This window comes from Anser brachyrhynchus, assembly GCF_964034855.1.
Source record: "Anser brachyrhynchus genome assembly, chromosome: 7".
NCBI lineage: Eukaryota > Metazoa > Chordata > Aves > Anseriformes > Anatidae > Anser > Anser brachyrhynchus.
Window position 1 is genome coordinate 18,319,143 of NC_137701.1, and position 16,954 is coordinate 18,336,096.

Here is a 16,954-nt window from a genome sequence, read left to right on the forward strand (position 1 = left end):
TCCCATACCCAAAAGAAAGGAGTCTTCTAGCAAGCAACCATATTAAGATCTTATTTTACAATCTGGTACTATTGTGAGTGTAAGACATCCTGCAACAAAGTGCTGGCCAGCTACGCTACGTATGACTTCAATTCTGCTGCAGGAATGAGCACTGGGCTTCACTGTTTCTGCTGTGCTGTGTTAAGAAGCACAAACCTTAGAGCTGAGCTACATAAAACCAGCCACAGACTTCTACATACAGATGCCTTGCTTCAAGACTGCAGGTGAAGTGCTTTAGCTTCTGCACGTTTAAATAAACGTGGTGGCAGTGCTAGTGTTGGTCAGAAAAGCGTACATCCCTTTGAGTACTACACAACCACCCTACAGAGCAATGAATACTGTGATGTGATACATGATAAAAGAAAATTTTGGAATTATATGCTGCTTTAGATATCCATTGGTTTGTAACTTTTGGTTTGAACTACAGGAAACAATGCCTAAGATTATGAAAAGCTGGCTGGGACAAATCCTCGCTCTTATTTATACCTGCTAAACTGAGAAAGAGCTAGCCCAGCATTTTTAGTAACAGTTTTTTATTTATGGCACTAACTTCATTACTACAGGATTATCTGATAGTCAATGGCACCATGACTAAAATAAAACTTCTTTTCCGTGGTCTCCTAAGTGGCCTGAACTACAGAAGTATTATTAAAAAATCTCCTTTTTAATTACATGTAAACTTAAAATCTTGAAGGGTTAATACACTTACTGTATATAGAAACTGCTTTAGGTTCAGTGAAGTATTGTTTTCTGTTGCTAACTTCATTTTTTTAAAATCTACTTATACTACTTACTTTTTAGCTGGTTATGTTAAAGCTGGGAATGTTGACTCTTTTAAACTCGCCTATTCTTAATGAAAGGAATCTATTATGACTTTACTATTATTAATATTGAATTTAGACTTCTCCAAAACCAGAAACCTAAGAAAAAAAAGCTTTTTATTGTTCTCTAATGCTACATAAGTCTGCGGCGTTGTCAATTAGCAAGTCAGACTGCTTTTCCATTTAAAGAATGACCCCAGAGCTCTTCAGGTCACTCCTGAAAGGAAAAGAGAAGTCCTTTTCCATTTATTTTATTACATGCACACGAACTTCAGTTCTTATATAGGAAGAAAAACACTTGATGTTATAACTTCTCTCTTCCATCAGAAATGATTATCCTCGGAACACATCTATGTTATAGGAATTCTCCAGACAAATAAAAGGTGGTACTTTGTTAGGGACAAGTTGTTTTTCAGGCATTTTGTTCTCGCTGGGGTTAAGCATCTCTAGGGCTTTCAGAGTGCTCTTCTCTGTCACACAGGATGCTGTTTCTCAATCCTTCCGCTGCAAACTAGTTACAACAACAGCCTTTCCTGTGCAGCAAGCCCTGTACAGCAAGATGTCTTTCCCTCTCCCTAGCCTAACTACGACACTGCCTCAGCAGGATCAGCAGGCTCCCTCCCACTCAGAGGCTGCGGGCCAGCACGCCATTTTGCAGCACTCCATCCAGGGCCGGGGGGGAGGGAGGGGGAGCTAGTCGGTAATTCCCTGCCTGCTTGCAGCCAGCAAGCTGGAAAGAGACTACGTTCCTCCCCCTAAGCATTTTAAGTGCTTTCCCAAACACATTAATAGGTTCTGCGGAGGCGGGGAGCTTTTCTTCCTGCCGTGGCTAGCTACTTCCTTCTCAAGCCGAAGCCCTGCGCGGCACAGACCGCCTCCATTTTGTGAGCGACCTGATCTGTCTCCTCCACACTCAATATGGAGCCGGAGGGGTGGGGCCATGGCAGAGCGGGATCGCGCAGACAAGCAGCCCCTGGCCACGTCCCAGCACCGCAGTGGCACTGCAGGAGCACCCCTGCAGCCCCCGCCTTTCCTGACGGGGCGGGGGGGCTGCGTTATGGCCAGCAGGGCAGCCTACGCTGGCGGCAAGGCCGGCATTTTGGGGCTGCATCTAGTTCTCTCTGCACCACCCTTTCTCACAGTCGAAATCGAACTACAGGCTTCTATATCCTACCTAGAACCCCAAACGCTTGGTTTAGTCTGCCTGTACCTCTCTTAGAAGAGAAGAAAAAAAAGGCAGCTAGCATCCGCCTGTGATTCCTGTAAAAATCACAGTCTGGGCAAAATTAAGATTTTTTTTTGACAATACTGCTGCAGATACACATTGCCTTTATTCAGAGTTTGCAAGAAACTCAACCTTCATGTGGCAGGGGTTTTGCATTTGATCAGCATTTTGAAATTGCAGCATTTCTCTCTAAAGGTCCAGTTTTGACATGCCATGTACTTTATCTTTAGGAACAAGCTAATCCCAAAATGCCTGTCACTATGCCTAAGTTTATGCGCAGCTAAACCCTAGACTGACTTCTGGAGCTCAAAAGCTTGTGGACAACTGGGGTTAATCAACTTTCTTTGTGAAATATTTTCTCTAGAAACTTAATAGCATTTATGTGGATTCCAGGCCAAGCTACTTCTGTAAACTACAAAAGTTCATTTTGCAGCAGCTGAGGAACCCCAGTTACATTCTAGCCGAAGTCCAAGGACAGCGAAAGGGTTGAAACATTCGTTTGCAAGAGGACTTTACGCACATTTCTTCAATACAAAGTAACCATAAGCTACTGGATACATGCAACTCAGAAAAGGTTTGTTCTTAACTCTAACCCTCTGACATTACAGCAGTGTATGATCGCCACAGAAAGATGGGCTTAACTAGCTAAAATACTCAGGCATCCTGGAAAAGTAACGTTAGAAAGCAAATAAATCAAAGTATATAATCAAACAGGGTCTCAATTACAAGCCATACAAGCATAGTTAATACCCTCTTTGCTAATCTTAAAATTGAGTTTATACTCTGAAGGGCATCAAGACTTTTCCCCCCCTCCCACTTCCACACCCTGCCCCAAAGTAGCTAGCTCCCATCCTCCCAGAACAGCCCCACCATCTTCTCTATACTACGCACCTTATTCAGTCTACGGTATTTCTGCTAGAAGCAAAAGAAAACAGTTATTTTTACTTAGTACAGCCTCGCTTTCATTTGCAGTGACTATTAGGCAACCATTTTTTATTAAAAAAGAACCTGTCTTCATTCCCACTAAAAAAAAAGATTGTGAAGATAGGAAAGAATCGAGTTCCTGCCAATATTCTGAGGATGCATCTATTTCTTTAAAAGAAAAATAATTACACCTTTAGTCACAAACATACATTTACACATTTAGTTATAACAGAAAAATATAAAAGCAAAGTTTCCCCACTATACTTAACATCCCACCCCTTAAAATTTTAACTACTATACAGCACTTTAAGGTTATTCTGCTATTATGGGGATGAAGAAGGTAGAAAAAAAAGTTCTAAATTAATGCATCAGATAGAAACAGTTAAGTATAACTATTTTTATTAATCTCTTCCCCTTAAAGCTACTTGTTTTTAATTTAAAAAAGCAATTCTCTCACCTGTGAGGATCGTCTTCCTTTTCTCTTGTAGTCTTCCACATCTCTCTCTTCCTTAAGAGCAGCCATTTTGGAAGGGTACTCTAACTCGGCCTTTCTTTTAGATTTAGGAAACCTAGAAAACAGGTTGGATAAGTCAGTACTTACCCCAATTCCTATGAAGTAGGGCCTTTCTCTGGCTGCAATGCACAGGTGTGGCTTTACAGAAGGGGAAAGGGGCAATGAAAGTATAAAAAAGGTAAGTATTTCAAAGGGTAAAAATCCTCAGCCTATTTTGCCCAAGAGTAGCTGCAGAAAGAGCATGTGCTGCCAGGTGAAAGTGTTAGAATAACTTGGTATAACCTGAAGTTACAATCTGCAGAGCAACTTATTTCAAATATTGCCTTATGTAACTATCACGAATACAACTTGTACATAATAAATAATAAATCAAATTCTACTTCTCCAGATTTAAAATCCAAAATTTTTGCAAAAAAACATTTTGCAAATAACGCTTATTAAAATTATCTTATGTGTAACCTACTGAAATCAGTAATCCAGCAGCCTACAAACTGGAATACTACAGGATGTGAAATGTTTTCTGTACTGAAAAATATTTTCCACTAACACCAGTGGAAGGACCCTTTAGTGATTCTGTTCTTGCAGAACTAGAAATTTTAACACTTGAACCCTAGCGATCTGTAGCACTAGTCATTTGTGTTACTTTTCCTTACAAATTATATATTTCATTACTACTTCGTACTCTATTTATGTGCCCAATTTTTATCAATGAATATTAATGAAGTTACAAAAAGCATTTCACAAGATAAACTCAGTCAATGCATCCATATATAAGCATTCAAACAAAAAAATCACATTTGCTTTCACTTTGTTTTTTTAATATCAAGTTTCCTAAAATCATTGTTACGTGATTTCTCTTAGTATGCTATATTGCTATCTTTGGAAACAATTCACTATTATGCCAGGTGTTTCTTGAAAATCATTACAGTAGCCAAAGTAGCCAACTAAATAATATGGTACTGTAAAATTGCATTTGTACTGCATTAAAATAATTGATATTTACAAGATTAAGTGTATTGGTTTTCATTTTTTGTTTTTGAAGTTTTATTGCATAGGGAAAGACAGGTAGGTTTTTACTAATGACTCATTTATTCAAAGTTAAATAATGTAATTCCATGTTTAAATTCAAATTAACGTTCAAATTAAGACCTTAATATTAAAGAGCTGTGAAATCATGAGTATTGTGACTGAAGGTGTTAAGAATCTTAAAGGTTTTCTGAACTAATGTCAAGGCATTTGTAGTATCTGTAGTATCTTCAGTTCCTCTCTATGCCATATGAACCTGCTCTTGAAATCCTTCAAATAAAACTTAGATTGACTTAGCTGAAGGACTTAGTATCCTAATACCTCCCGGGCTGTTCAATTCCTCAAATCACACAGCAGTCAAGGGCTTTTAAAAAAAAAATGCTGCTGTATGGTGAAATAAATCTTTTGGAATTATTAGGGAGGGAAGGGCTAGGCCTAGATACCTTTTTAAGTAATTAAGAGCTTGCAAATGCTCTCTTATTTCATCACCTGTTGCTTTCCCCAGTGGGGCTCCATACTGACCACCATAAAGCTCATCGGCATGGTCTCTACAATGATCTGAAGAATATGATGGGCAAAAAAAAGAGCTGTTTCATTACTGATGAGTACCATCAGCTAAACTGGTACACAGCCCTGTGCAGCCTTCTTTCACAGGAAGCTTAAACAACTGTAAATACTAGCATTTTTATAATTTATATCAACAACATGTTTTTCGCTTTGATTTAAAATATTCAAAATGTTCTTATCAATTGAGTTTAACTAGCATTGAAGCAGTTGTATACTGCAACTTAAAATGACAGAAATTAAATGAAAGTTATCAGAACAAATTTGTTGCTATAATGGTTCCCAGGAACTACCTAATTACTACAAGAAACTTATAATGCTGCTCTCTCTTAGAGAGACAAGAAGTGATGGTTGAGAGGAAACTGACATTCCCAAGATGGAAATGTACTTGTCCATTCAGAGAATACTATGGAGATGTATCGATCTTTTCTGTAAAAAGACGAAGTTGGACCTAATGTGCATATAGTGTATCTTGCCAAACATAAGATTTAAAGCACCAAAAGAATAGGCTTTCAGCCCTAAGTGCATTTGCAGTTTATTCCCAACACCAACAGGAACATTTCCTGGGAAGAAAAAACAATATATATTAGCTTAGTAACTGATGTGATGGGTTACCAAACTTTACTGAAGCACGTTCAAATGCTTTGAATTCATCCTCCCTCAATTTTGTCAGTGTTCAACAATCCTGAAGCAACTAAGACAATTGCTTACGTGGAAAACAGAGCTATTTTTAGCTGTTCTGCTCAGGGATCCAGTTTCTTCTCAGCTTTTAATGGAACAGAAAGCAGTGTGAGCTGTCACGTCTCTGTTCTCAATTCTACAAGGTCTGAGCTTGCAATGTCTCGAAGCCCAGAAAAAACACTGCACCATTTTTACTCACCATACTTTGAGCATTTCAAGTCACTTTGAAATGCTTAAAAAAAAAAAAAGGTTTTGAGAGGAAAGGGAGAAGAAGCAAGAGAGGGATGTGATTGCAGTATTTCTCTCTGGGTAGGGCATGGATGATTGCCCCAGCCTGGGTTTGATTTTGACTTGGTTTACGTTGGGGAAGTTTTGAAGCAAGGCCTGCGTGCAGGGCCGCTCCTTTGTGCTTCCCAGCGGGGCCATGGCGGGGTGCTACAGAAAGAACGCCGAGGCTCCTCCGCATGTGCGGCTGGGGGCGTGGAAACAGGGAAACGGGAAACTCCGCAGGGCTGCCCTGCCCTGCTCCCGGCCATTAGAGGGGCCCTACGCGTGCTGACGGCAAGCGCCGCTGCGTGTACCGGGGCACGGCACCGAGCGCCCCCCCCCCCCCCCCCAGCACCGCACGAAATGGCGGCCGCAGCCTCGGCGCCCGCGGGGCCTCGCAGCGGAAGCGCGGCCTCCCCCCCCCCCCCCCCCCCCCCCCTTCCCGCCCGCGCCACGCCGCAGGGAGGCGGCGAGGAGCACGGCGCGGCCGCCATTACGCGAGCCCGCTCTGCAGCGCGGCGCGCGCAGCACCCCCACCCCTCCCGCCCGCCGTCCTCCCGCCCAGGCGCGGTGCTGCAGCCTCAGCGCACCGCTGCCGCTGCTGCTGCTGCTGCTGCGCGGGCTGCGGCTCGGCAGTTACCTCCGTTCTGTGCGCGCACCCGCCTCCGCCAGCGCCAATATGGAGCCGAGGGAAGGGGGGGGTCACGTGGCGGGAAGGCGGGCTCGGGGCTCTGCGCCACCAGGGCGGAGGGGGATGGCGCGGGGGGCGCAGAGCTGGCAGCAGCGCGCGCCGCGGCCTTCGCCCCTTTCTTTCCCGCCGCCCCTCCCCCCCCCCAGCCGTGCCGCCAGCCCCGGGCCGCGCGCGGCGGAGCGGGCCCGTCCCCGCCGTAACGGGCGTGAGGGAGGGAAAGAAGAGAGCGAGGATCAGCCGCGGAGGGAAGGTGGGGATAGGGGAGGAGAGGTGAGATAAGAAAAGATATAACCGTGCCAGCGTCCGCCCGAGCGCCTGCCCGCCCTCTCCTCGGTCCCACGCCGGCAGCCGGCCTGGCGCACTCACCGCCGCCCGCTGAGGGGGTGGAGACGCCGCCGCGCAGCCGTTACTGGCCCGAGCACCGCCTCTTCCCGTCACGTAACGACGGCCGCCAGCCTGCCCCCGCCCTTCCCCTCCTCCTCCCTTCCCCCGCCTCGGGAGAGAGGCGCCCGTGAGGGCTGTGGGGAGAGGCGGGGGAGCGTCGAAGCGCTGGCCCTGAGGGAGGCACCTCACGGAGCTTAACGGCAGTGAAAAGAAAAAAAAGGGGGGGCGGGGTGCCGCGGGCGTACCTCCGCGCGAGTCCCGGGGAAGCCGTGAGGGGCCCCGAGCCCGCCGCGGGAGGATTTTTTGTCTCCTGGCGTCGCTTTTGTCTTGAGGGTGCTGCGGAAAGATGGCTGTGCAGAGGCTGCTCAGCTCGCACCCTTTGGAAGCGGGCGTCAGTTAGCGTAAATTATTTCGGATTGAGTCCCAGAACAAATCCGGGAGGTTCGACAAACCTCTCTGTAGCTTCGTCAGCAGAGGCATCGCCTGTATCTTTTAGTGGGTTTTGTCACCACAAGCTAACAGAGGTGAAAAGAAGGGTTTTTCTTCAATTTGATGTAGAATAAAGCAGAGTAAAGAGTTAAGCACATACATAAGCATTTTTTTCCTTATCTGGAAAATGACATGAGGAAAACGAAGGCATAAAAATGTACCTTCTTCAGTCTTGTTTATGCCTATCCTCTCACGGTTCCAGTAACTATTTCAGAACAATGACCTAACCCAGCTTTTGGCACTTACCCCCATTAAAAAAAAAAATTAAATTTGTGCATTACAGATGAGTACACCAACTGATGTGGTTTCACTGAAAGGCCCTTAGGTGGGTGCCCCCATATGAAGCACTAGGCTGAAAGGGTTATAAATCACTAGAAGTTCAGTATTAGCTGCAGATTCATGTGTCTGTGTCGTTAACCCACATTTCCTACAAAGAAAAATTGGAGAATACGATCTTGGAGTTTCAAGTTAGCACCTTTATTTTGACTTATGCAACAGCGTCAAAACCTGTTTAACTTCTCTAAAAAGATTTTTTAAATATGTGGATATATTTACAATAGGTTTAGAAATGTTCTTTCTACTATACTGTACCTCAGTTGAAATACGTTTTTGAAGTATTAAATCTGTCAGAAGATGGTGACTTCCTACAACGTAACGTTGCATGGAAATCTTAGCAACCTCCAGATCATCTTTGTGGTACAACTAAAACCATTGATTTCTCATCCTCATCTCTTCTCCCCAAGTGTAATGCACAGTTTAACTTTTTATTTCAAATAAAATTATTCATGTATGTGTCACTTATGTTCCTTGTTCTCTTGCCCTTGAATAGTGTGAGACAGAAAACAGCGCTGGCAATGTGTGTCTTAAAATACTTGTCAGTTGCAAAGATTCTTGTTAGTTTATACTGGACTTGCCTCACAATTTGAAGAATACCTTCATTAGTCTGATGTTATTCGTTTACCGCTTAAGTATCAGTCATGGAGGCTGATAGTCTTGTAGTCTGATTTGGTTGCACAGCCATAGGGAGATCCCATTTGAATTCTATAGTTTCAGTTCATGATCGTCCTTCCCCGTGTGTAATCAACTGTATAGAATGTAATCATTTTATAATATTGTGCTAGCTACACTAGCATAAAAGGCAAACCAATAAATGAAGGAGTTGCTTATTTTACACAGTCACAGTTGCTTGTGAAAATTGTCCACAAACAAGTCTGAGGTCTTAGATGAAAAATTGTACTTTTGATTTCAGGCAAACAATTTTCTGCTGGTAAAGTGTTTTGAGGTTGGTTGGTACCCAGAAGAATATTGCTTCACATCTTGGATCACACAATTCCTTAAGAGAAAACGTGGCATTTAATACACTTCTATCTATTTTGGCTGATGTAGTTTCATCATTATATGTGGTTTCACATTATTTAGCAGACCTAGCGTTGGTTATCTGTGCAGATGATTGACATGCCTTTTTTTTTTTTTCCATCAGTGTTTGCAAATGTACTGTTTTTTTTGTAAGCCATAGGAACAGTAGATTGTACCTGGTTCAAAAAATGTGACAAAGGCCTTTAACTTTCATATACTTTCATGGCTGAAATTTCAGTCTTTTCTTCATCCTCTTCTTTTAATTGTTTGTTTAATTATTTATTTTTGATTGGCTCTTACATGGTTTTAGATTGTGAAAAGATTCTTTGTGTAAAGAAATATTATTGGTGAAATTGTCCAAAGGTTTGCTTTTGTTTGTTTGTTTGTTTTTACTGTTACACAGAGATTATGAATGTGACTATGAAATTGATCTTGAGTTCTACTCTCCAGAATAGTAATGTTAACAGAATCCATTCAGTGAACGAAGTATGTTTTTCATAAGCCTCTTAGATTGCAGAAACAAATTGACTTATTATTAATTAAATGATTGTATTGTGATGGTAGTTTTGTAAATGTAGTTGGTCTAAATATATTTAAGTTTCCTATCTTGAAAAGGACACAACTGCAATTTTGAACAGAAGGCCTGCGTGCTCTATACTAAAATGTTCAAGTGATTTTCAGGACTAAAGATCATTTACCATTCTGTTCTTTTTTTCTGGGTTTTAGAAATATAGTATATTCAAACATAGGTGTTACTGTAGATGCTTGACTATTGTGCAAGCAACTGCAGCTTCTGTTACCTTCTTCATTTAGAAGCAATTGTTTTCACCTCTGCGCTTCATTTAAATTGCTGAGCTTCACTGAACAAAGACAGGATAATATATTCATGTACATTCTGATAACAGGTTGGCAGTTCCTGTGCTCGTGTGCAGCACAGGCTACATGAATACTATTTATGTCATTAGTTAGAAAATACGTTTAACAAATAACCTGATTATTGATACCAGAATTAGTAGTCTGATTATGCTACTGTATTCGCTTTAGTTCAGAAATTGTTAATAATACTCTGTGTACCTAAACTAACCCTTTCCGCTTCAGATTGTGCCATTTCAAGTGTTTTCTACTCCAGAACACTAGCAGTTTGTGGAAGACTTAGTTGCAGTGGTTTGAGATAGTATTTCCCCTCTCTGTTTACTTTTTTTCTACTGAAGTCACCGAATGAGTGTAGATATGTAAACCGCTTCAATTTAGTCCCGTACATTAACTCTACTAACTAATATGTCAGTCTTTGACCTAGTTTATCTGAAGGAAAAACACACGATTGTCCACCAGACTAATACAGGCTTAATAATCTCAAGCAAACAATTGGGGAAATAACACCGAAATCTTGTAACATTAGACTCCATCTGTCAGAGACCTTAGATCGTTTTTGCATGACTTATATTCCTCAAGAGTTACATCTTAGAGCTGTGATCTAGGAATTGAGACAGATCAATTAGCAACAATCTCAATTAGAAATACTTATAAACTGCTTTCCCTTTGTATATTTTGTTTTTATTTAGGGACGTGGCATTATTTTTTTCTACAAGTTGTATCCTCTTATAAAATGTTTATTCTTTTGAACATTTTATATGTGGGCCAGATATGTACCATGGAAAATAATCCTGCATTTGGGATTGCTGTAGAAATGAATACAGTCCTAAGCATTTTTTTCCCCCAATTGTTTTTCCATTCTTTGGATTCTAACTAAATCTGAATGTATTTAGACTCTATTTTATTCCATAAACTGCTTTGTCTATCTTTTTATCTCAGTTTTTCTTAAAATTTTACTTGTTAGAAACCTTCTGACATAAATTAAACAAGAATTATCATTGGGAATGATAATGAGGACTAACCAAACAATAAACGCTCTAGCAGGGAAGGAAAGATACCTCGCTGAGATGCCATTTTAACATGGCTGGCTTTGTAACTTTGTGCACATTTCATTTACATTTATGGTCTGGATCTTAGGAATTTTGTTACTAGCACAATTATGCTCTAGACAAAGTATAAGGGTGTCACGTTAAAGTGACAACGATCACATTTATGAAGCTTACTTGCGATAAAATAATGTATGTCTAACAGTCTATGATGCTTGATTTACACTAGGCTCTAGGGTAAATTTAGGGCTCTCTTAAAAGGAACATACCTTGTTTATGCTAGACTTCTTGTGTTAGCAAACATATTTTCTTTAAATCTAGATCAAACAGAAAGAAGCATATGTATTAGGGGAAAAAAAAAAGTCATTTTTCAACAGCTTTAATCCTGTTGTAATAGCCACCTACATGTTGAAAACTCCAGTTAAAATAAAAATGAATATGTTGTTTTTAAGATATAAATATATGTAATAAAATCATCACAGCATGCAGAAACATAAGAAATACAAGCTATCTAGAAAGAATTTTAATAAGAGTACATGTTTTCTTTACAGAAAGAAAAAATCTTATAGAGGAAGGAGAAAAATGAAGGACATAGCAGGTAATATCCGCTGTTCTTGAGATCAAAATTCTTGAAAGTAGTATATAATTTTACTTGACCGTAGTGTTCATTCTTTGTTCCTGTGATTTGGAAAACACTAGTTAGCAGTGGTTGTACTACTAGCTAAACAATAAGTATTATTGGGCATGTTTTATTAAGGGGAGGAACTGCAGGTGGATTTCCTGCTTGCCTATGTAGCTGTGCAAGAGAGTAAGGCAGGGGAAATAAATCTTGTTCTTTCCTTGACTGCAATGCAGATCTGGCTCTGGGAGGGGTTTTCAGATCTGCATGGCTCAAACACATGGTCAATGTTCAGCCAATAGTTAGCCTTACATCTGGCAGTGGATTTGCGCAGCTCAAAATGTATTTTTTCTGGCTGCTAAACATGAAAACCTCTCTCTCTCTCTTTTTTTTTTTTTCCCCTAAATTGAATTTGCACACATTCTTCAGATTGTGATTTATATCAAACATAATTTTAACTGTTTATCTGGTATACACTGTGGCTACCCTAAAAACTACATAGCCAAGGACTGTCACAGACAGTTTTGTTTTTTTTTTAATAACAGCTACATAAAAGATTCCTTTCTTGTGCTTACTCTCCCAGCTATGCTTAGGATGCTAGGATCATGCTTTTTGAGGGGTTGCTGTGTTTTAATCTGTTTACATCTTGTACTCCAATTTTGACTATTACACCTCCCTGGGAAATCAGATATTTGAAAAGACATAGAATTGATTTTTTTACATAATTATTTACTGTTGCTGCTGAGAAACATTTATTTGTATTTGAGATTTTTAGATTACTGTAATGCAAGAACATGTGTACAGTCCTCTGTATAAGGACAGCAAGAAACATGTGTGAATAAGGTTATGCATTTCAAAAGTTGCCAAAATAAATTTAAATTCCAAGCGGTAATACCGCAAGCTCTAATGTTTGCATCTGGAACATTAAGTCATATCTGTTAAAAATATATATATATCTAAAGTCTACGTACATATTTTTACAAGCTATGTATCTTTCTTCTTTCTTTCCTAACAAAGAAATTTTGTATTAAGTTACAAATAGATATTGCTAAATACAAAATAATATCCCCTAAAATATGGGCGGTTGTAATTTAAACCAGTATCATAAGCATTGTGATAGTTTCTGCTAAGTATCTTTTAATTCTTTCTTGCTACATTTAAAATGATTGTACTGATCAGTGCCAGGAGTTCAGTGAAGATGCTGGGTAAGTAGAATAAAACTCTACAGAATGTCAAGAAACAACCTACTCATTGTGGCTGATTAAATCACTTAATTAAGAAAAATATATTGAAACCACTGAGAGAATATAGCCTAAGGTGAGGAAACTGCAGCTGACAGGTAGTCATTTGTACATTCAGAGACCTCAAATGTATGAACTGATGTATTCCATGGAAAATTGTGATACAAATTTAAAAAATGCACTGTAATGCTAGAATGTTCATCACAGAAATGGCTGTACACACTTGTTTACCAAATATTGTAGGTCATGTGCGTGCAATAAACACAGTTGGAAAATGCTGAGTAGTAGAAATGTTTATGGCAATATATAACGTGATGACATTCTGCCTTCGGGACACACATGGTTTTTGTTCCTTGGACATATAATTAATCATTTTCTATGTGTTAGTAAGAGGATGGTAATATAAGCAGATTATGCAAGAGAAGTCTAACGTAAGGTAAATTGTCTAATACTTTAAAAGGTATTCATGTTTAAGGCTGTAACTTTTAAAGGAGTGATGTCATGTAAATGGGAGCAATTCACATTTTAAATGTTGCCATTTTACTTTGGGGAAAATGACAGATGACTGTTTTTTTGTGGAGTATCATTTGACCTCCTCTGAAACCTGTTGAAATGTAATATAGACACTAGCACCTTTTTAATGTTTGCAAACATAATTATGTTGTAGCTATTTCATCTGCATTTGACATGTATTGTATCAATCTGTATTATCCAGATGTCAGAGGACTTGGTTACAATATCTTGTAGCAGATAAAGTCAAAAGTTGAAGTTTGAATTTGTGGTCTTTAAGGGACTTAAACAAACCATGTCACAATGTCCCCAAAATGTATAAAAAATTCTGGATGAAGGATTTAGAGTGATGGAATCAGATTCTTACCTAATGTACATTCCTTGGACTTTATGTTGACTAAGAACGAGGCCTAAAATCTAAGCAGTCCTAAGGTACTTGCAGATATTACCCATTTCCATATTCTTTTTGGGTGCAATTTCAGAGACTTAGTATACAAAACATGCAGATAAATGGATCTGTTTGTTTCACTGCAGTGGGACCAACTTGAGGAAGGATCACCTTGGACTCTGTGACTTAGAAGTTTGTAGGTTTACTCAACAAAGAGGGCTGTACTATTTCAAATACTAGATGTAGTTTTACTACAGATTTTCCAATGGTAAAAATGGTTTGTTTGGTTTCTAATATATATTTAGTGTCTCCCAGTACACAATATTTTATTAAAAAATCAAGAAATGTGCTTGTAGTATAATTATAGAAAACACACAGCTGGCTATTTCTCTAAAACATGTTTAAAGCTGCTATTTTATCTAAGAATTAGCTACTTCTTGTGACCTTCCCATACAGACATATGCTAATCCTCCAGCACACACTGTTTTCATTCCCTCCCCTTTGTTACAGAACCAATTGAAGTAAAGTTACTTTTTCTTCCATTCTGTAGTCCCGTGCCCAAACAAAGACTTTGTCTTGCCTTTTTTTTTTTAATTTTATTTATTTTTTAAGCTTAATACCTTCCCAAGTGTTTAAGCAAACATGTAATTACATAACACATCCCAGTGGAAAACTGGGAGTACTGTATCAGGCCTGGAGCAGTGAGGCAGTATTCCAGGCTGGCTGCTGGAAACCACAAATCTTGGCCATTACTGCAAAACTTGTGATAGGAACACAGAGGAGAGTGTTATTAGCCAGTCATGGCGTATTAAATTATACATGACTGCAGCACTGCTGAAACACTAGCCTTTTTCTGTTTTGTTCACTTCAGTGACAAGAGGTGGATTTTTCTGTATTGACCTTTGAAATAGATCTGTCAATATTGATTCTAAAATTTGCCTGCACTCCATCTTCTGAATCCAACCATTTCTGAGTGTGTGTGTGTATATGTGTGGAATACCTATCTGAGATCCTGTCTACACTAAAACACAAGCATGTATGTTGCCAAGTGGTTTACATGCACAGTCTTAGGATGCTGAGGGAATTTTGCAGTACATAAGGAGAAAAATAACTGTACGTTTCACCCCATTGTTAGGGTTTTATTTAAGTGGCGTTCCAGTAAGAATAGAACATAAGCTTTAGTCCATTCTACCATGACCCATGCCATGACTCTGTATGTCTACAGTTGCAGTCGTCTTTACTGGAAGTGAATTATTGGACCAAACAGCTGTTGCTGAATTACTTCTCTTTGAAGGGTAAATAGGAGAAGGGAATATTTTGGTATTATGCACATTTTTGGTTGGAATGAGTGTGTCACTACTACATGCTGCCAGTTCTTGTTTGTTTGATAACAGTCCCACAAACATTCAGTTTGTAATATCAGGGATCATGTTCCTTTCTTGTCCGCCTTACATAAATGATATTAGTATGCCAGAACAACCAACATTATTAACCGCTGTAGGAATGCCAGCAGTGCAGAAGTTTCCTCAGACCTTGCTGAGGCCTTCCTGAGGTTATACCATTCACTGCTACTCTTCCTAGAGCTCTGTGAGTATTCCTACTTCCACTGAGGACAGTATAGGAAACTTGCAATCCACATGAGACTGTAGGACTGCCACCTTGTTACTTCTAAATCACAATTCAGTCTTATAAGGTTAAATCTAGTATGCTGATGTGGGAAGAGGAATAGGCTAGAGTTTTGTCTTTGCTGTGACAACCAGCAGTGCTTTGACCGTTTTAAGAGGAACTGGGTCATAAATACACACGGAATTATGAGTATTATGAAAAATTAGAATAATACACAATTGCTCATCGATACTTCCTGGAAAACAACAACAACAAAAACAAACTACGTCTTTCTAATAAAACCAGTCAAAACACTGCTTTCATAATGCTGAATTTGAATACCTTTTTTGTTTGCTTATTTGTTTGTTTTCACTGACAGATTGGTTGTGACTTCAGCTGTGGTAATTGAGGGTGTTTTCCTACATCCCTAAATCTAATGTGTTGGATAGTGAAGTGGCTGACATGTAGGCCCACATTCCTCTCTCCTTACTATTTTCTGAAGATGATAAGTTCCAGCAGGGGAGGTGTCAGACAAAGGCAGTGTGCAAACGACTTAAATCTCTGCAGCTGTTGGCTCATTTCTATTCTGGTGCCACATGTTGTTATCAGTAATTTGTGACATTCATCAAAAGTGGAAAGCAATGTTTTCTCCATTAAAAAAAAAACACTGTGATTTTTTAGTTGTTGTAATGTGTGTGCTACTATTGCAATTAAGCTGAATGTTAAAATATTAATGCAGTTTGTTTGTCACTTTGGCAATACTGCCCTAGCACTTACTGCTCAACAGGCAGACTTTGTTCAGAAAAGAAAGTCAAGGTGACAGTAAGGAAAAAAAGGCATTAGCTGTTAGCTAATCAGAAAATACCTTACCTTTCTTCTTCTTCTTCTTCCTTTTTTTTTTTTTTTAATTTTCTGTTCTTAATAATTACATATAGTAAAGGAAAATGAAATTCAAAAAGGGGGCTTGATGAATTTAATGGGGGGAGTTTACAGAAAGAAACAAACCCCTTTGTTTTCTTTCCATATGAATGCTTGGTGAATTTCAGACTCTGAACTTTACTGGGACTGTATTTACAGATAAGGTAGCTGATGATAATTCAAGTGGAATTAGAATCAACTTAGAGCACACGACATCAGAATAAACTCTCTGAGTACTTTGCTCAAATATATTTATACAGTAGTCTAAAACTTCTCCTCAAAACCTTGTATCCATTATATTAGTGATATGTCCTGTCTCACAAAATTTAGATTCAGAGCTGCGTTTTCCAGAATCTGGAGTAGTTTTGTTTGCAGGTTTGCTTTCTGACGTCTTGATAGAAATTGTCTATTACTTTGTTTTTACTCATGGATGAACTGCAGCCCAGTTCTTTTTATACCTTCCCTTTATTTTCAATTTTTGATTGTATCTCCAATTCTTATTGTTATCCTCTTTATCCTGTTTAAAAAAAAAATCTGTTTTCAAAAATTTTATAAAGTCAATCATACTTTTATTTTTATATTTATCACATATATTTTTCTTCATTCTCTTGATTTTAAAATCAGATAGCTGACGTAGCTCTGAGTAAGTTTAAATAAGTGTTAAAGGCTAATGAGTGTAATAAATATATTTTACTTGCAACGCCACATTAGTATTTTGCTCTGAGGTCTGAATCTGAGACTTTACTAATTGTATGCAGATTTCTAATCCTTGC

General features: G+C 39.3%; 2 protein-coding genes across 26 annotated transcripts in view; one reads left to right on the top strand and one right to left on the bottom strand.

Annotated features, from left to right (window-relative positions):
• HNRNPA3 (heterogeneous nuclear ribonucleoprotein A3) overlaps nt 1–7,246 on the bottom strand; it is a 22,342-nt gene extending 15,096 nt beyond the window's left edge. For 7 of the 25 annotated variants that reach the window (XR_013953534.1, XM_080599533.1, XM_080599531.1 and 4 more), the window contains exons 1-3: nt 7,045–7,174; nt 3,467–3,578; nt 2,977–3,000 (exon numbers count right to left, since the gene is read on the bottom strand). Coding sequence is in view for 24 of the 25 variants with exons in the window: in XM_080599533.1 (XP_080455659.1) it covers nt 2,977–3,000; nt 3,467–3,532 (90 nt within the window). In the remaining variant the exon portion in view is untranslated. Of the gene's footprint in view, nt 1–2,976; nt 3,001–3,466; nt 3,579–6,701; nt 6,955–7,044 lie in introns of those variants that run through there. The other 18 variants (XM_080599524.1, XM_080599523.1, XM_080599519.1 and 15 more) reach the window with 15 other exon arrangements.
• A 155-nt stretch (nt 7,247–7,401) lies between these two features.
• The window catches only part of LOC308198026 (uncharacterized protein), a 424,888-nt gene continuing 415,335 nt past the window's right edge, over nt 7,402–16,954 (top strand). Inside the window, exon 1 of the transcript XR_013953536.1 lies at nt 7,402–11,498. The gene's annotated coding sequence lies outside the window, so the exon portion shown is untranslated. The remainder of the gene's footprint in view (nt 11,499–16,954) is intronic.